We start from the raw sequence: 20,972 nt of genomic DNA, 5'->3' as shown, positions 1-20,972 counted from the left end.
AATACATGCAATTTGTCATTCGTCTAAGCTTCGTACCCCATTAGACCCATGCAGTATCCAAAAGATGATATTCTATGCTAAAATCCCATATCAGCTACTGAAAATACAATATCATTACATAAAATATGTTTCTTAGAGTTGCGCGCATTTCCTTCCACATTATCTCATACATTTATGTACAATACGCAGTGCTGTATATTACATATATCCGCAAAATGCCTCTAAATATACGAAAAACAGTAAAATCCATTCTTTGTAATCCTTTTCTTTAGCATCTCATTAATATTCATTATCATCTCATTAATATTCATAAATAATTAATTCATTACTCTAGTTTTTTAAAAGGATAAAATCATTTATGCGGAAATACCTACAGAAATCTTCCTTCAACACTTCTTCCAAAAGCACAAAAGGGAAAGTTGTCTTGCGTACACATTCATTCACTCTTTTTTTCCTCTTTGAAACTCAGGTAGCAACGCTCACTCTTTTTTTTCCCCTCTACGTATGTGGCAAGGTCTTAACAAAATGCGTAAGAAGTCAAACACCCGTTTAAAGTGATCCTTTGCTCACAAAACAAAAAACACACTTCACCCCTCCATCTTATGTGTGGTCTCTCCGTATGGGGAAGCAATACATTAACTTTTAAAAAGTGACACGTACCTATCTCATTCTTAAATTCTCTGTCGTTAGAATAATGATTCCTATTTCTTTCTTTTTTCACATATTTTTCAGTTTCCATGCAGTAGAAGTCACACTCTCCCATTAAGCAATGTCCAGAACACAGTTCGCTCCCTCCACCTCCAAAAACCCTGGAACACACACATACAAGCAGGTGTCTATGTTACGTTCGTTATTCCGTCAAAGGGCTCCCTCCCTCCTACACCATTCTTACCTAACATATAGCTATGCTTTATCCAGAGTTTCCCATGTTTCTAAATACATGAAACTAACTTATTTAACATGTCTTTCTCACCTCCTACGGTTCAAGTATTGTGCAACATCCATATGTCACATTAAATTGACAATTTTCTTACTTCCTTAATTGACACAATGATGGAATTACGAGACACCTCCAAAAGAAGCATCTGCTACGATTACAATGGTGTTTGTCGGCTATCCAATGAACAATGGACCCCCTGCCCCAATGGTATGTGGACATTCTTCGATAACAACTACTTTTTTATCCTTTTGTTTTCTGCTTTTCTCCTTTACTTACGTCAGCTTACGACATCCCATTCTTTTATTATAGATGCCTTCTTTCTTTAGAATTAGTTTCTTGAATACCAAGACCAACTGCGTTCAAGATTAACAAAAAAGACTTGTGTGGACATGTTCTAAAGTTCCTTTAGGTATTTTCAGCATTTGAAGGAGGAATAACCAAGGAAGAAACAAGTTTCTTAAAGACTTGGGGGAAAAAACATTAAGTAATCAAGATAAATTGTATAAATTAATATAAAATTGTATTAAAATATATGATAAAACACTCAAGAGGAAATTTGCATCCATTTTCGTGAGAAATTTGCACTGTTGACCAATTGTTATGAGAATGAAGGAAATTTGTACCATTTTTCGTGAGAATTTTGCACTGTTGACCAATTGTTGTGAGAATGAATGAAATTTGTACCAGTTTTCGTGAGAAATTTGCACTTTTCTCCAATTCTGGTGAAAATAAGGGAAATTTGTATCAATTTTCGTAAGAAATAAGGCGAAATTATACCAATTCTCGTGAGAAATCTGCACTTTTCTCCAATGTTCGTGAGAAAAGGACACTATTCTACTAGGAGACTTAACATTTGCTCCAATTCCCGCGCTGAAGGAATCTGGTCGTTGCATGCTCGCTGCAACACAATATAAATGAGAGACTCTGTGACGGATTATTTTTCGCTTTTTAAAAGGGATTAACGAAACGGGTAGTTAGAGAATTAAAAAAATATGTAATTTAAAGTATATATGGGAGTATTAGAAAATATTTTTTCTGTTCTTACTACTATTGCTAATAATATTTTTTTCTTGATATACTTTGGTCGTTGCACAACGCTGCAACACTAACATTAGCCGCCACTGGCTGAATCATCAGAGGAAAATTTTAATTCTTTTATTTTTTTATTTTATTTTATTTTTGAGATTTGCATTACTTCTTTGTCGCCGTTTAACATTCTTGCAGACAATTATTCTCGCCAATTGGCTTGTAGCAAAACCTTTTGGAAAGATTCATACTTTCACATATTTTAACTATGGAATCACAAACCTCTCTACCTATTGTTAACTATATCTTAAATAAACCTAAAAATATATTGCTACGCACCTGATTAACTACAGTACGGATATACACCATGAGAACAGATTTATGAGATACAGTGGAGGATTCGTCCATCATTAGCGCGAAGGGTTGATCGGAATTCGCAAGATACTGGGTCATTTTTCGTTCATTTCTGTAGCTACAAAATCAATAATATTTGAACACGTAACATTAGAGTAGAGAACTTGCTCGAGGTTCATTCCATTTATTTCTTACTATTTAATAAAATGCACGGTAAACGACAGACGATTTTGCGCAATAACATAAGGCAGTTCTAAATATCACAGTTGTCTTTTCAACACGATTTCATTCACAATTAACACAAAAGCCTCTTACTTTCTTACTTTGTGTACCGGAATTACTTGCCTTTTAATCGTCAGAAGCTTTTCCTTTATTAAAATATAGTCTAATTTCATTTCTTTATGTTCTTTTTAAGGTGCTTGTCAACGAAGAAACTACCAATTCTCAACTGTAGTGACTGCTCACTAATAACTAAAAATGTTTATTCTTCTTCTTCTTCTTCTTCTTCTTCTTATTATTATTATTATTATTATTATTATTATGAAGTATGATAATCAGTGGTATCAGCTGCAAGATTTTTCTTCGGGAAACAATTCTATAAACATGACCAGCATAGCTCGTAACAATAAACATACTAAAAAAGTAAAGAATTGTTACTAAAATATGGAGTTGAATTATTGTACTTTAAAATCGATTGTATAGCCTAAGAAAGGTGGAAAATATCTTCCCAGGCTGAGAAGATAGAATTAAATCTAGAGACAGGGAAACCAAAACTTAGAAGGGGGGAAATTCCCAGGCTTCCCTGGCTACAAATAAATCCCTGTAAGTCCCTTATTTTGTTTTTGTATTTTGACATTTTCACTTTCATTTTTAGATTTCACTTCCTTGAAAGTGCGTTTACGGAACCTCAGCCTTTTTGTTTCTTTTATTTTTGATTTTAAAAGTTTTTAATATACATTGATGAGTTGAATTTACATTACAATCGGTATCGGTAAGTACACTGAATGTTGCCATTTTGTTCTTTCTTTCATTTTCCAAAATTCGATACCAAACCAATGAACTGTTAGGTGGAAATTGACTCTTAAAACTATATTGTTTATCGCTTCACTTTACTAAGATAGCACAAATGACCAGGTATTTCCAAATATATTTTACACATTCACAAACTGCAATCCCACAGGCCAATATGTAGTTTCATAATATTTCGTTATTTTTTATATATTCTGTGTGTTTAATATGTATGTTGTACGAAAATAAGAAAAATAATATTTTATAAGTACTTGATGCATAACGCTGATGCCTCGTGGCACTCCATAATGAAATTTATGAGGAGACTCCGCGAGGCATGAAGGTAATACCTTATGTAGTCAGTGGTGGATTTAGCAATATAGGTCCTGGATTTAGTCTGCGGCTCAAGGGGGACAGCTAACTCCAGGCTACATACATACAGTACTCCTCATAGATGTGCTTGCACTTTGTCGTTAAAGAATATAACAGATTGTTTAGTATTACGTCCATTTAAAAATTGCATACAAACTACTGTATATAACGTGCATTATCCCCTTGTTCTGGCTAAAAAAGTGTCACATTCCGGCGATACGTGAAGTATGATCTAGGGTCTGTCGCCTTGCGGGTGTGTGTCGAGTATCAGCGACGCGACGACACACCCTGTCGCGCGTCTTCGCGTCACAAAGTGTAGTCTGCGAAGGACCTAAGCCCTCATTCTTTTGTAGCCCTATATCTCGAAAACCGTTAACTTTTAAACTTCGGAATTTCACTCCTAAATTCTCCTAACAATTCCGAACCGATTGGTGCAGTTTTCATGATTATTCGCGACGAGTGGGTAGCTAACTTCACGAAGTTAACCTCTATTACCTTGCGGCGCTGTATCTCGAAAACGGATAGCGCCGCAAAGTAATATACACATAAATGGTTGCTAATTTATCTCATCTTGTTGTCGTAAAGATTGATACATAATTGACGTAGCAGATAAAGGTTACCAGACGACTGTTACAACTAACATGTCCTTTATATTTGTTGTAAGCAGAATCAATGTAGACGTCACCAAGCTCGATATGGGATTTCTACACTAATCACTAAAGATTACAATTAACGCCGTAACTAGTTCAGTTTCTCGAGGCAGGCCTGTTGCTAGAACACTCAAATAGGGCGGCTGAAACATTTAGGGAGGGGCTAACTTGAGTTACTCTTACATTTATTCCAGTGGCGTATTTACGATTTTGATTCGGGGGGACTTTGCTAACTTTATCCCTTTATTCCTTTGGTAACTTTATATCTTGTGAAAATTCTGCAAGATATTTTACTTACTTTAATATAGTAAATAAAATTTCGTGGCGGCTTAAGCCCCCCTATATACGCCACTGTTCATAAATATCAACAATCAACTGAAAGTTTCAGTGGGGCTTAAGGTGGTTGCGGTGGGAACTGAGTCTTTCCTGACCATCCTCTAGCTACAGACCTGCCTCGAGATAACTACTTGTATGGTTTGTATACGTTTCCAAATAGACATAACGTATAATTTGTGTGTGTTTGAATGTGTAGGCATATCATAAAGGGGTATTCTTGTAACTGTTATCTTTCGTTGTCTTCAAATATTAGTCACGTAATAGTGAAAAGTTAACATGTGTAACATTGTTACAATTTATTAGCATTTTATAACTTCTTGACACCCCGAACAACTAACTCTCCATACATTTCTTAACTACAGATCCGTAAACCTGATTATTGGACTTCGCATAACATAATGTCCGTAAAACATGAATATTCGACTTCGAATAACATGATATACGAACAGCACATTATGTAGCAGAATGTAATATTATGGATTGCATTCAGAGAAAACAATTATGTACATTTATGAAGCAACCATGAAATTAGGAATGCTTTATGTTTCTCATTTGGAGATGAAACGGGACGTCCCTCATGCTAAGGCGAGACTCACGACTTATTCACAGAGGATCAAAAATAGGGCCACCTGGTAACCCTTAGCTGTTGCGCAACGAATATGTCACCCTTCAGGATAATGCCATTTCATAAATTTGCAATGAAAATAAATTGACAAATAGCACCAAAATCGATTTGTGGTAAAATCACACCTGTAATGCCAATGAAATGAAAATGAAATGAAATCTTTAAGTTTTACGTCCCACGGTTATGCCGGTTAGGCTAAAGGAGACGGTGATGGTGAGAGATGAGTGAAATGGTGGAATGAAGAAAGTGGGAGGAAACGGGAGAACCCCGAGAAAACCCACGAGCACGGTGTTTGTCCACCACAAAGTTCACTTGGCGGGGGCTGGGATCGAACCCGGGACCCCAAGCACCAGAGGTGAACGCTCTACCACTGAGCCACCGCGCCCCCCTGTAATGCCAATGAGAAGAATATATCTAAGTAGTCATTTTAGTTTACGTTCTACAATTAAGTCTGCATTAAGTCTGAGGCTGAACGTCTACAAAGGCGAGTTCTCAGATCTGGTAGATGATCTTGCTAACTATTCTACAGCTCTCATATCAAAACTATAGATAGGAATGGTATTTTTTTTTTAAAGTTTTAGCACCAAAAATAAACGCACTTACCGGTGCAAGATCAGGAACTGTAGATCCTGGCCTGTCACATTCTGCTATAGTATGGGCAACAGCGCGACCAAATACCACTAAGTCGAGAAGAGAGTTGGCACCTAATCTGTTAGCACCATGGACAGAGAGACAGGCATTTTCTCCACATACATACAAACCAGGAACTATTTCATCATAGTCACTGTATCTAATTACCTAGAAAAATATAATTACTTTCAAATTAACAAGAATTTTAGGAATGATAAACAAATGGATCAAAAGATTGCGATCTTGGTCAATAATTAGTTTTGGATCAGGAGCCACAAAATTTTCGAACGGCTCCTAAATAGAGTTTTCGTATTCTCTACGCAATAAGGACATCATACTGAGTTGAGTGATAGTTTGGGTTTGCCTATACTATATGTAGTTCTCCAGAAGGCCTACAAGAAAAATTTTCATTGAAATATAATGGATCTTTTGATCTAAAATTGGATCAGGGGCCATAAAATTTTTGAACGGCCCCTAAATCGAGTTTTCTTATTTTCTACGGAATAAGGACATCATACTGAGTTAAGTGATAGTTTGGATTTGGCTACACTATATGTAGTTCTCCAGATAATATACTAAGGCCTAAAAGAAAATTTTTGATTGAAATATATTTGATCTTTTGATCCAAAAGTGAGTTTCCTATGAAAATGTGACGTAATATAATGATATACAGAGGGAAAAGTGCTAATGTTAATTATATATCACAAATTTATGTTGCAATAAAGCACAATACAAGTTTCCTGCAGCTATACAGTTACTGAAGGTGCTTAAAATGGGTTTTGTAACCACAGCCAAGTAGGACTTGTAGCTGTACGAGGTCTTCTGGACTTCTCTTTCGCACAATACAATAGTATTGTACAGTCACGAACATTAATAAATGGAGGCTGAAACCATTATTTCTTATGGCTCCAACCTCCATTTATTAATGTTCGTGACTGTACCATGCGTTTCAAACTTACCACATTCAGAAAACCGGTAATAAAATCACACCTCTAGTTCTAGCTATGACGCCCGTGAGAAGAATATTTATATTCTTCATTGTCAAGCGTGAAAGAAGTTCTCTTTCAAATTCACTCTCCTACTGACGTTGGACTTCAGCAACACTTTCAAACTTTAAATGCCACCTTAACCCCTTACCGCATGCCGTGCCACATACCCTTTTTTCACTTTAGCTTTTTTGTGATTTATCAAAGGCATCAAATGACTGTTTTGTCTGCTATGTAAGATATTGACTTGTATGAATAAGAGATTTTGGCATGTTCTTTGTGAGTTGTAAGTGTGTCACTTGCTTATTTCTCGTCGGAATTAAGCGAAAAATCTAAAATTCAAGTTTTAATTCATTTTTCAAGTTCCCATATGAGGATTTCCAATACTGATTTTTTTTTCGCTAAAACAAAAAAAATCATGCAGAAAGGGGTTAAAATGGACTTATGTTCCTCGCATAATAAGCATTCACCGGCATTTTGTTTCACTACTGCGTCATACGTCGCATTTTACAGTTATGCGAATACCGAGATCTGTTGATGAAACACCACGCTACAAATTGTAATGATAATTACACTTTGAAACCAATAAGCAGTAATAATCTTCTAAGTTATATAGATTTTTTATGAATTCTTGTAACGAATCTCTTTTCGTGACATATCATATCTTGTCTTTATTTATATGTACACTCATATCCAAAATTATTGTAGCATGTCTATAAATATGTTTTTGTAGGAATATAATTTGATAATGAATTCGCTCGGTATTTCTTATAATGTTAGTATGTGTATAACCGGCAAGGACATGTATGTGGCAAATTTCATGTCAAAAGAGCAGTAAATAAGAACAATAAAACAAAAATAAAACTTTCTTGTCCATTTAGCAACATTTTCTTTTAGCCATTTTAATTCTCGTATTTATAATTCTTTTCCTATGAAATTTACCACAAATATACATTTCCCGATTATAAACATAGTATCAGTATTAAAAGTACCCTGCAAAATCATTATCAAATTATATTCTTACAAGAAGACAGTTATAGATATACGACAATCATTTTGGACATGAGTGTACCTGGTTTCTTGTCTTTTTTTACTTTTATATTTCTTACTTCTAGTTATATTATCATGTATATTCACTAATGTTATCTAATCTTTTGTGAAAACGTAATTTCTTATTGGCCGACTTATTTGCTCCGGCTTTATTCAATTGCACTATTACCTAAGATGATTCTTGTAATTTCTGTTTCTCTTATTTGTGAGATTTCTCATCAGTTATGATACTAATGTAACAGATATGTATTTAATGTTTCCATCATTCTGTGTATTTTTATATTTTGTATAATTTGAAGTTAGACGCTACAAACTTAGTTTCCGTGCAAGTTCTCTTCCTCTAAAATTGCTAATTTCTTTATATTTATATCAATAGGTTGTATGGTAATAATTTGCGACAAAGTTCTATTTTGGAAAATAAATTCCAAACTTATTTTTAAATAATTATCACTGTGATTTCTACTTTTATTTGACTCAGAGCTTAGAATAGGTTAAATGTTTTACGAGAATTAGAAGATGTATAAAAATGTAGTATACTAAAATGAATAATTAATTTTGTCGTTATTCAAACCACGAGAACACGAATATTGTAAACATAACTATAAAAGTTGATTTGCCGTGTCATGGCAAATATTAATATATCTGAAACTAATTTACAGTTATCGGGAAACAGTGTGCATACCTGTCCTTCATGTTTAAAAACGTTTCCAACAAGAAAAGGACTAAATATTCACAACACTCGTAAACATGCTGAACTAGAAATTCATAGTATATGTGAAGCAGAGGACACCTCTGCCTGGAAAAAATTATTAAGTTTCTATTATTATTGTCTCCATATACCAACTGAGAGAAAGAATAAATCTCTCACAAACTTCGTGAAAGAAAATTTAAACTTGTCTTCTTCGCCAACAAATCGCTTCAAAAAGAAGAAAAATCAGAGATTTCCAAAAGGGTGGCTGGAAAAATTTCGTATTTTGACACAAAAGGTGCAATTCGATTGCTAAGCTCAGATGACAAATTGGCCCCAGTGCGAGGAGACCTATAAGCTTCTCGCCAACAAGCATCCCATGCCATCTAGGAAACCTTCGTTTCAAGATCCTCCTTTAGTAAGTGACCCTGTTTTAACGGTGGATGCTAAGATGGTTTCGAGAGCTATCTACAGTTTTCCTAGTGGTTCAGTTCCAGACATTGATGGCTTATCTCCACAACATCTAAAGGATCTGTTATCCAAATCGGCAGGGGAAGTAGCTGAAATATTATTGGAAAACCTAACGAGGTTAATTAATCTTATTTTGTGTGGAAGAGTGCCTCAAGATATACGAAAATATTTCTTTGGAGCCACACTCTGTGCACTCCGTAAGAAAGAAAGTGGAATTCGTCCAATAGCTGTAGGTTGCACCTTAAGAAGATTGGCTTCTAAGCTCGCATGCTCCAGTGTTTATCAGCAATGCTCTTCCTATTTCCAGCCCAACCAATTAGGGTTCGCAACGAAAAGAGGGTGTGAAGCAATTATCCATTTAACTCGAACTTTTATCAAGAACCATAAAAATTCACAGCACGTCATTCTCAAAGTAGACTATAAAATGCCTTTAATACAGTGGAACGTGATATTATGCTAAGTGAAATAAAGCAACAGCTCCCTGCCGCCTATCCCTTTTTCTGGCAAAGTTATGCTTGTCCAACAATGCTGTTTTTTGGAGAGAAAACAATACTGTCCCAGGTCGGTTGTCAACAAGGGGATCCCGCTGGCCCAATGCTTTTCAGCTTATCAATCCATCCTCTAGTTCGCAAATTATCATCTGAACTAAACTTATTTTATCTGGATGATGGTACTTTGGGTGGGTCCCCACAATCCATTTTTCAGGATGTGAATACTTTATTAGCGGAGTCTAATCGCATTGGTTTAGAAGTTAATCCTTCTAAATGTGAACTGTTTTTTAGATCTGGACAAGTGGATCCCACTATTGTATCACAATTTCAACAGCTCCTTCCTGGTATTCGAACAGTTAATGCGAACCAGTTATTTCTTTTAGGTGCTCCACTGCATGAAACAGAACGAAATAGCTTTTAATGAGCACCTAAATCAGTTTAAAAATGTTATTGAACGTTTAAAAAATTTACGATCTCACTTGGCATATTTCTTTCTAAAAAACTGCATGGGTATACCAAAGTTACAATATTTTCTTCGAACTACTCCAACATGGTATATGCCATCTCTACTTCTCCAAATGAATGCCTGCCTGAGAAAAGCATTAGAGTCTATTGTAAATATATCCATGAATCAAATACAATGGACATAAGCTACTCTTCCAATTCAAGTCGGAGGTTTGAACATCCGCAGTCTCAGACCTCAGTCTTCCAGCTTTTGTTTTCTCTTGCTATGGGGTGAGACCACTCATCTCCAACATTCTTAGCATTCCTGTTGATGATGTGGTCATTCATCACTTGACAGAGGCAATTGACGTATGGAAGTTCTTATTTGGAAATTATACACCATCCACATTGGAAGTGCAGAAAAGCTGGGACAAAATAATCTTAAAATCAATTATTGAACAAGAGTTAGTCTTGGATAATGTATTTAATATAGCTCACTTTAAGGCATTATAAGAAAAAGAATCTGGTGCATGGTTGCAATCAATTCCATCGAGGAATATTGAAATTCCCATGGATAACAATTCTTTTCGTCTTTGTATTGCTCTACGCCTTGGCATGAACATGTGTAAAAATTTTACATGGATTTGTCGGGAGTAGGTCAATGAAAAGTGTTTGCATCCATTAAGCTGTTCTAAAAGCGCAGGCAGTGTCCCGACACGTTGAATTAAATGATATCCTAAAGCGTGCTTTGGCCAGTATAGAAGTGCCCTCAACTTTAGAACCATCTGGTTCATCAAGGAATGATGGGAAAAGACCAGATGGCACCACGTTAATCCCCTGGGAAAAAGGGCAATGTCTAATATGGGATGTCACTTGTGTTGACACCTTTGCAGCTTCTCATATCGTATCAACATCTAAGGAAGCTGGAAATGCGGCAGAGATAGCGTGAAGACGAAAACATTTAAAATATACGTGCTTAAAAGAGGACCATATTTTCATTCCCTTTGCTGTTGAAACAATGGGTGTTTTCAGCAAAGAGGCAAGGAATCTATCGAAAGAAATTGGTTCACAGCTCGTTGCGAAACAGGAGATCCGCGAAGTAAACAATTTTTAATACAGATACTTAGTTTAGCAATTCAGCGGGGAAACGCAACTTGTATTTTTAAATCATTCCCCTCAGATCCTATTATGGAAGATTTTTTTTTTTTTTTTTTTTTTACCTTAAATAGTTGTAGGGGACATTGTCAATTCCTAGTTTGCTATCAACGAAAATTCGGAAATAAATAACACAAACCTGGCACGTATTGTCTGTGTAATAATGCTGTAATTATGCTCGTGACTATAGGTTTCCACTATTTATTTTTATTTACTGCAAATTTTGACATTTGTTTGTGATGTTCTGATGTACAAAATGGTATTAAAAGAAAATATTGTAGACTACTTTCCATGACTAATAAATTTTACGTACGCCTACATGCTAATTCTCCTTATACTGATATGTCTGCGAGCGACAGAAAGTGTAACTTAATACGCGTAATTACTATTCATCATCATCATTTATAGGTATTCTGCCATCATTAGAAGGTCACTTGCCGGAGCTTTGAAGCTTCCATGCTTCACGGTCATCGGCTAACCTCTTCGTCTTCAAGTACGATTTTTCTGTGTTGATACCGTCCATCAACTGTAACCTCCTTTGTCCCCTTCCTCTCTTTCGTGTCAACATACCCTCTAGTATGTCCTTCGTGATACATTTTCTTCTTAGCCAATATCACAACCAATTTCTCCCTCCTCTTTTCAACTACATATAAAATTGTTCTTTTCCCCTTCGTTAACGTTAAGCAAAACATAAATGCAGTAACTTTGAAGAACGCATATCACGGTATACTATAGCAATGATGACTGATCCTATTTACATCATAGATCAGTGGTCACCAAATTTAGGAAACTTCTGAGCTACCGTGCCGTTTTTAAATCCTACCGTGAACTACCAACCAAACGAACTACCAACTTGTTTTTTTTTTAATCTTACATTTGTTTATTGCCTATAAACTTGTATTTCTAGCAGTGGCGTATTTAGGGGGGTGGCTTCCGGGCTTAAACCCCCCGAAATCTTACTTAGTATAGTAAAGTAAATGAAATATCGTGCAGAATTTTCACATTTCCAGGCAAAGCCCCCCCCCCCCGAAAGTTAGCAAAGCCCCTCCCGAAACAAAATCGTAAATACACCACTGATCTAGTAAATATGAAATCAAAGTATCCAAATCAGCAAATGTCTAACATAGGCCTACATACGAATCACATAACGTGCACAATCAACTATGAAATGAGGGTGACAATGGCAATTGCGCAGGAGAAACAAGCAATTGTTGTCGTTAGCGTCAGCTCAGTGGACGAATCAAGGTTAGCCAACCGGAGCGTTAACGCGATCTATCGAAAATATCCCCTCGAGCTACTAGTAGCTCGCGATCGACGGTTTGGTGATCACTGTCGTAGATGATACTTCAAAAATTATAATTCTTCTAATAATAATAGTAATCGTGCAGATTAAGAGTGTAGTGTCAATTTCTGAAATTATTTTATGTTACTTTCTTGCTTTAAATAATATGTTAATATATTGTACAAGGTGACCAGAATTTTCACTCGCGAAAACGGGACGCATACGAATCGGCTACGAGGGGGGGGGGATATCTGACTTCCAGATTGCATTTTGGGATTCAGCAGTGTTCTCAATTTACAAAATACACAAGTAAGAGTGATAACACACCGTTTCTAACTTTACGTGTACCACACAACAAATAATGGTTCCCGATTGCAAGTTCTACCTAACAATTCTTTTAACTAGTTGAACACTCAGAATTTCCACTCAATTCGCACTTGAATCACGAAAACTCAATTTCCATTTGAAAATTCAGAAGTTCTAGACACGGCTGAACCTTGGCAACGAGTGTTGATACGAAAGAGAGTAGAATTTGCATTGACGATTTATATATTGAATAATAATTACGGGACACCTAGGTCATTTTTACTTAAAAACGGGACATTTAGGCGTCCCGTTCGAGAATCAGAAAAAAACGGGACAACAGTTGGAAAAAAGGGACTGTCCCGGCTAAAACGGGACGTCTGGTCACCTTGATATTGTATGTTATATTCTTCGAACATTCACAAATAATAGCGTAAAGATTGATAACATACATGCAGACTGTTGTACGATGAAAACGCTTATCATGCAAAACAATGCACCAATGTGTGCTACGTTACAGCTCAGTAGAGTAGGTTAGGTTAGATTAGTGCTGTATGCTGTATTTACAAATACATTAATGTGTTTCTCGCAGTGATACGAATTCCTATAGCGCTTGTAATGTTTTCACACTAGTAACTCCTGTGCTTGTAAATATAAAATACAGCTGTACTGCAGTGTGAAGAAATAGTCTGCCCGGGAAAATTAATATCTCATAGAGTCCTGTTTCATATGCAACCTCTCATTTAGTCTGTAAATTTTCAAACAGTGGCACCCATATTAGTTAATATATGGTATATGCTATCCGTATATGTATGCGGGCATATGACGTCTAGGTTATGGAATTATGACAATGACAATAGAAGTATGTTGTTGATGTTTTCCACATATATGACTTTCTCTTCATGTATCTTAAAGTTCATTCTTTGAAATAGAATCATTACTGTTCCATTTCTTTAATGGGACGCCTGTACGTGACAACGTATCTGCAAATGAATGTCTTCGGAATTCTATTAACTCATGAGCATCTAGCAATTTTATCTCATAAATACATGCATACCTACGTATGGTACAAATACAGCACTATCAAGCTGAAATAGACACTGGAGAAAAAGGAGTTACACTCTGTATGCATATCAGGGGCGGATCCAGAGGGGGGCGATCGGGGCGATCGCCCCTCCCAGAAGAGGAAACTTTCTTACTTTATATATATAAATAAAACCCATCCCAAAGTTTGAAGCCCTTGAAAGTACCAACAGTATGACAAAACACCGCCCCCCCCCCCAGAAGTCGGTCCTGGATCCGCCCCTGATGCATATCATGAAAAATAATAGTCTGGAATGACTATCATGGAGTTAGAGAATGTTTCTAGCGTAGTTTTGTTCGGAAATAAGTTATTTTTTCTAGGACAGTGAAACGCATTTCTAGTGTAGAGGACCGCTAGAAATAAGTAGACCCATAGTTGGTGCTAGACTCCAAATAGACCTGTGGAAGGTTAAAGTGATAATTTAGATCAGTCGAATGAATCCAATCAAAACTGGATTTAATTAGTAGCACAAGCCATCGAAGAAGAAGGGAAGAAACTTCACTGTAGCACCAAGAGATGACTGAAAGGAACTTTCGATTCAGCCTTTCTACTCTAATTTTTTCCAGGATACTTTGCGGTTGGTGACGTCAAGTGGAGGTATCGCCAAGGATGTTATAAAATAGAGGATATACCCATACCACAAAATCGTAAAGCCATACGTCACAGCCATACGTATCCTATGATTGGTGATTTTCTTACCTGTGAAAGGTTATTCCGAGTAAATTCTTCTCACTCCCATTTGTACACCCATACGTGTGGCATGTAACCATTGTATAATATCAATCTGAAGCAAAAACTTGAAATAAAAATAAACGACAGACACACTACATGTCTACATATGGAGATCGCAATGTTTTAAGCCAACATGTATGGCGGAAACGAAAGTAGCCAATCAGACGTGTCAATGCTAGGTTGTTTTCTGGCTTCATTCAGTTAATAGCATGAAGATACATGTGGGTAGATTCTCTATTTTATAACATTCTTGGGTATCGCGATGTACTGTTCAAGAGAACAAGTAAACCACTGCATACGAATTATGCTAGTTGTTATACTGTTTCTAGATGGGCACAAGTCCCTCCACATGACGTGACGGACAGAAAACCAATTAGAACGCCAAATGCGAACTTAGGCTACCTGTTCTTTCATATACCTTGAGATGACTGTAAATATTGTACTCCTTTGAAATGTTTTTTTGGAACGTAAGAAGTTAATTGGGCAATTGTGCATAAGATAATAGCTGAAGAAATATAAATGTTTGACCACATTATAATAGTGGATACTGAACTAAAATTAAACAGAATGACTAAACGTCACGGAATTCGATATATGTTCACGGACTTTTGACTCCACGCATAAAGCATACTAGTTCAAAGGTTGAACATATTTAATATAAGAACCATAAATATAAGAACAATAAGATGTACGGGCTGCCGCTCTAAACTTTTTCGCTCCAATTTCTTAAACTAAATCATGTTGTGTTGCAGCTAATGATGAAACATTTTCTTGTGAAATACGAACAAAATTATAAGGTGTTTTCGTAAAATTTCACCCAAAGAAAACTTGTTCCTAAAAGTAAACTTGTTCCTAAAAGTAAATTACCCCATGTAGATTTTTCAATAAGAAATGTCTTATGCTATATGTTAGAGTTACTATTAAAATAATTGCTTTTAAAATAACAACAAAATCTTATGAGGGGTATTTTACAAAGTTATCAACAACAAAATTAACTCCAAGAGCAAACTACCCCTTATGGATATTTTCATGAAGTTATTTATGCAACAGCATAGAAATAATAATAAAATAATTATTTCTGAAATATGAACAAAATCGCCTGAGTCGTTTTTGAGAAAATCGTCCGAAAAAAACACCTTCAAGAATAAACTATCCCTCGCAGATTTTTCAGAGCAAATGAGTTATGCTATTTATGAAATATGAACAAAATCGCCTGGGACGTTCTTAAGAAAATCGACTGAAAAAAAAACTCGACCCCAAAAATAAACTAGTCATATAGATTTTTCAGTACAAATGAGTTATGCCGTATTGTCAGCTTATTCATGAAATATGAACAAAATTGTCTGAAATAACTTACCCCCAAATGTAAATTTCACCTTCACGATTTTTCTCGGAGAAATGACTTATGTCGCAGCATGGGGTGCTTATAGAAAAGTTGATTTATGAAATATAAACAAAATCGTTGTAGCCGTTTTTGAGAAAATTGCAATTTTTTATTTTAATTATTGTTTAATAGAGAGGGAACCATCATCATATATTGACAACCGGAAGGAAAAAGCTGAACTAATAACCTGCAATGGAATCAATCTCACCTTTGAGAAGAATATCGATGTCCCCTCTTAGGTTTTGTCCACCTTATGTACAAACTATTTAAGCATCATCCCGATAGAGCCTATTTCGCCGATGCCAGTGTGTAATAGTACTGTAACTATGTTTGGTAAGATCATGGTGTCACAGCGAAAAGGAAACCATATCGCGGAAAGCTACACTTATGAATCTTTGAAAAATGCTATCATTGGGTGCAATTGGTTAGTGTAATATGGAAAGATCACCGCAATTCAAAAGGCTACCATTTCTTTAGATGAACTTAATCTCCCAGCACTTTTGAACCTTCGACTGAGAATAGACTGTTCATCCAAAACAGGAGACCAAGAGGGAACCAAATAGTCATGTTTGACACTTTGTGTTCCAGTATCAGAATAAACGTTTAAAAGCTAAAATGCCAGGAACAAGGATGTAGATTAACAACGGTAGGAATTCAGGAAGCAATCCACGATAACACACAATAGCCGGAAAAACAAAATCAAGAACTATGCACTGTATAGAATTATTGGTACGGAATAATACGGTAGGAAGTACCAAATTGAAGAAGGAATTCAGATCCAAGGTGACAGACGAACATCGAGTTCGGATTATAAAGAAGTCGTTAGTGCTACGTGCAGAATTATCAGAAAGCTCAACGAAGGTTGGGGAATGGAGTCACATTTCCGGGAACGAAAATAAGAATTACACCAAGATGAAAAACAAACTGGTTCCGAAGAAGTAACCATATATAGAAGAGATGGTGTAAATGTTTAGAATGGTGTTGGAAACGTAAGAAGTTAATTAAGCAATTGTGCGTTAAACAATAGCTGAAGAGATGTTTATTTGATGTTTTTAATTTTAGTGGTAATGAAGTAGGTTGAAAGAACGCTGATTAATTGTATTATTGCTTGTAATAGCAGACACTGTATTATAATTAAACTGAACAACTAAACGTCTCGGAATTGTCTAAATGTTCACTTATTTTTGACATAAATTATACTAGTTGAAAGATAGAATGGATTTACCTTTAATAAAACCCAACTGCACTGGAGAAAAAGTGGAAACATACATGCCGATCACAACATGTCAAGACACGTTTGAAGAAATTCAGCACATACAGAAATTTTAAATAATGTTTTCGGAAGTTGAGACTGGAAACCAGGATTGCTTACAGAAAGTTTTGTTCGGGAGAACAATATCAAAATGTAAGGGGACTGCACTTGGGCACTATTTGCTAAAGGATGTATCCTGCACAAGAATAAGAAGTATCTTAGCTCTGGGGAAGTGGTTAGTCAACTTCCGAGCGGAGGGGGAGCAAACCGTGGATCATTTAGTCAGCCAGTCAAGATTTCTTCTTTTGTATACAGTGATTAATCGAAAAACACAAAAACGCTAAGTCAACAGAAGTTTGTGCTCCTACTGGATATTCGAATTCCAAACTCTCTGGTACCAAAAACATGTGTGTTAGCAATTTATCTAAATAATCTTACCTGCCCTTTATAATTACCAGGCACTCCACCCATTGAATAGTGTACAGTTGGAATAACAGGAATGGGTTTCTTTGTCACGTCTACATTAGCGAAGATCATGGCTGACTCTGTTATTCCTGGAAGTCTTATATGTAACGTCTCCGGTGGTAAATGGTGAAGCTGAAGGTATACATGGTCCTTCCTAGGACCAACACCTCTGCAAGAAAAAAAAATATTAAAAGGAACTCAAGCTTATTTGATTGATGAGCATCAGGGCCATTTGTCCTTGTTACGATACAGACTAATGACCTGGGTTTCTTACACTAACTTTCCCAACTAAAAAATAACAATAAAGTAAACAAATATAAATATATGTTTTACAAGTCATGGATATTTAAAATTCAGAAAATACAGCAAAATTTCAAAGATTGTGAAATAAATGAACTTTAATCCCTTGCGTTCCAGGTGTCATTTTCCTATGTGGGTGCTGTAATATCAGTTTCATTTACTGTTAAAAGACTGTCTAAACCGTTATACAGCGAATAGTTATTGTGCGCGCGTAAAGGGAGCATTCACATTACTGATAAAAACAATTATTTGCATTGTCGAATGTGTGGGCTGAAAAAGGGAAATTCTGATGTTCTGAAGGGATTTTATGCTACTTCCGGTTGGCAACATTGAACGAAGATCAAAGAAGAAGATTTTCCTTTTGCGATCTCGAAGGTGCTAACTGTTTATCTTCAAAACAAACACATCTATCTTGTAATTGCATGCTCCCTTAGGCCTCCCATCTACTGAGACAACACACTTTTTTTTTGTCTTTTCTGTCAGTAAGATGCTGCCACCTAAGGAGAAATAGTAGAACTAAGTCTTGCCTTGCAACCACTAACAAATTTCATCACCTTCATGATTAATACGACCATTAGTAAAGGATATGTTTTCATGACATCCACATGGATGTCACTGTACGCAAGAAGATAAAAATAAAATGTTACATTAATAATAATAATAATAATAATAATAATAATAATAATAATAATAATAATAATAATAATAATAATAATAATAATAATACATTAATACCCCTTTTCAGCATTAGGGCTGATCAAACTGAGAACTATTATTTAGGTTTTAATCCTAAACAAAACGCATGGAGGGAAATCAAATCCGGCAACATGCACACAGGAAGCCCACTTATTATTAACTTAGCAATGAAAAGGAACTTAGTTTTCTACTATTTCAACATAGTTTATCTTACTACACTATGAAACGATGCTCCTCTGTTTTATGTACAAGGAGAGTTGGACTTTTATGTATATGGTGGCTACCGTGTAGGAGTCAAATTTATGTTGGAGGAGACTAAAGTTGAAAGACCGTCTTCAAAAAGTTCTATTGCATTTCGTTAAGAATTTCAGTATTTCGTTAGGTCGGACTGGCGGAACATCTGGAACTGGAACAATCTTTCGAATTTTACCCAGTGTAAATATCTTAAATTCACTCTGAATAAAAGTGGGATTTTAAGTCAGTCCAAATCGCATTAATAACACTCTTGTGCGTTTTACAAGAATACCCCAACCCCAGCACGTGTTTTATGGGTATAGTCTTGAGTATATACTTGGTGTGTGAAATGTGAGTGTTATATTAGAAAGTAGCCGTACTTAGTTGATGGTAAAAATGAAATAATTTCCCTGAAATGCATATTATTTTAATCCTATAAAATCTAGAAGAGTTAAGCGTCAAAAATTGAGCTTACCCTATCTAAACAAGCTATGGATCACCACCATTATCTAGGTAAAAGAATGTTGTGCCTGATTCCAACCATTAATAAAACACCGAAAGGTAACACAACGTGTGGTAGACCCAATACAACTATGTCCCACGCGTTCTTGGATACCTTGAGAAGATGTTCGTAAAGGTGCTATCCGGTTTACCATAAGGAACAGACTGTGTCACGTGATCAGGACAGATGTCACATTGGGTACTAAATCAAGTCTGGAGATACCAAATCCAGGAGATATTTTAAGCACGTAACCTCCGCTTGGGGCACCGTGGGTAATTCGCAGAAGATGCATTCTTATTATTGATGATACGATTATACTTTATCATTACTTAAACAACTTGACTTTTGACAATGTTCTATCCATATTTACCTTGTACTATACATAAGTTTTAAGCTTTTCATTACGTTTTTGCAATAAGCTTTCAATTAACCATCTCCTTATAGTTTTTGAGATATGTAGACGACTTCATTTTTCATTGATTTTCCATTGACATTAATGTTCATGTTTCGTGATTTTTACTATATTCTGTCCATTTTAGGACAATTTGCTTCTGGAAAATAGAATCTACATAGTCTGTTCTGCATTTGAGCTGAATTTCAGACATCTCCCCCCTTTTTTTGTTTTTTTTTGTTTTTTGAGATAAGTGGAAGAATTATTTGTTTTTCATTGATTTTCCATTGACATTAATGTTAACTTTTCGTGTTTTTAACTATGTTCCATCCATTCTAGGACTTTTTTTTGGAATACAGAATCTACAAAGTCTCTTCTCTATTTAATAAATTTCAGCCATCTCCTTCTTTTGGTTTTTGAGATAAGTGGAGAAATTATTTGTTTTTCATTGATTTTCCATTGACATTAATGTTAATGTTTCGTGCTTTCTATGTTCCACCATTTTATGAAAATTTGCTTTTCGATTATAGAATCTACATAGCCTCTTCTGTATTTAAGCTGAATAGTAGCTTAAATCTTCCTGTTTTGGTTTTTGAGATAAGCGGAGGAATTTTTTGTTTTTCATTGATTTTCCATTTACATTAATGTTAATGTTTCATGCTTTTTAACTATGTTCCATCCATTCTAGGACTTTTTTTGGAATATAGAATCTACGCAGTCTCTTCTACATTTAAACTGAATTTCAGCCATCTCCCCCAAAGTCTGTTCATATCATAGCAACCGGATAGGCCCTTTCACAGGAATAATTAAAATATGAGCGAGTAAATGTATAATACCAAGAAAATTTGAACAAGTAACTGTGTAGTTTTAGTCATACTGAATGCTCTGAAATAAGCACGCGAACAGATTAGCTTTAGATTTTAAAATTCGAAGCCTGACTGATTTACCGTGACTGTTAAAAAATTTGTCAGAAAGAAAGGACCAAAGTATAGAAGTTTTCACACAGTTTTGAATGTTATAAATACTCAGTATATGTGGTATATTGTACGTTTAAATTGTTTCCTCACTTCACCAAATTGAAGATAATCATAGAATTTTTATTTTTTACAACAAGGACGAGA

At 35.6% G+C, this 20,972-nt stretch overlaps 1 protein-coding gene across 1 annotated transcript in view; it reads right to left on the bottom strand.

Moving 5' to 3' along the window:
* The window catches only part of LOC145684089 (succinate dehydrogenase [ubiquinone] flavoprotein subunit, mitochondrial-like), a 107,729-nt gene that overhangs the window by 43,926 nt on the left and 42,831 nt on the right, over positions 1-20,972 (bottom strand). The window contains exons 9-10 of the mRNA XM_081755974.1: positions 17,702-17,897; positions 5,915-6,109 (exon numbers count right to left, since the gene is read on the bottom strand). Of these exons, the coding sequence (XP_081612100.1) occupies positions 5,915-6,109; positions 17,702-17,897 (391 nt within the window). The remainder of the gene's footprint in view (positions 1-5,914; positions 6,110-17,701; positions 17,898-20,972) is intronic.

Source organism: Thermobia domestica, chromosome 4, assembly GCF_964235325.1.
Source record: "Thermobia domestica chromosome 4, izTheDome1.hap1.1, whole genome shotgun sequence".
NCBI classification, from domain to species: Eukaryota; Metazoa; Arthropoda; class Insecta; order Zygentoma; family Lepismatidae; genus Thermobia; species Thermobia domestica.
Note: the sequence above shows the minus strand (reverse complement) of the source record. Positions and strands in the feature narration are given on the sequence as shown.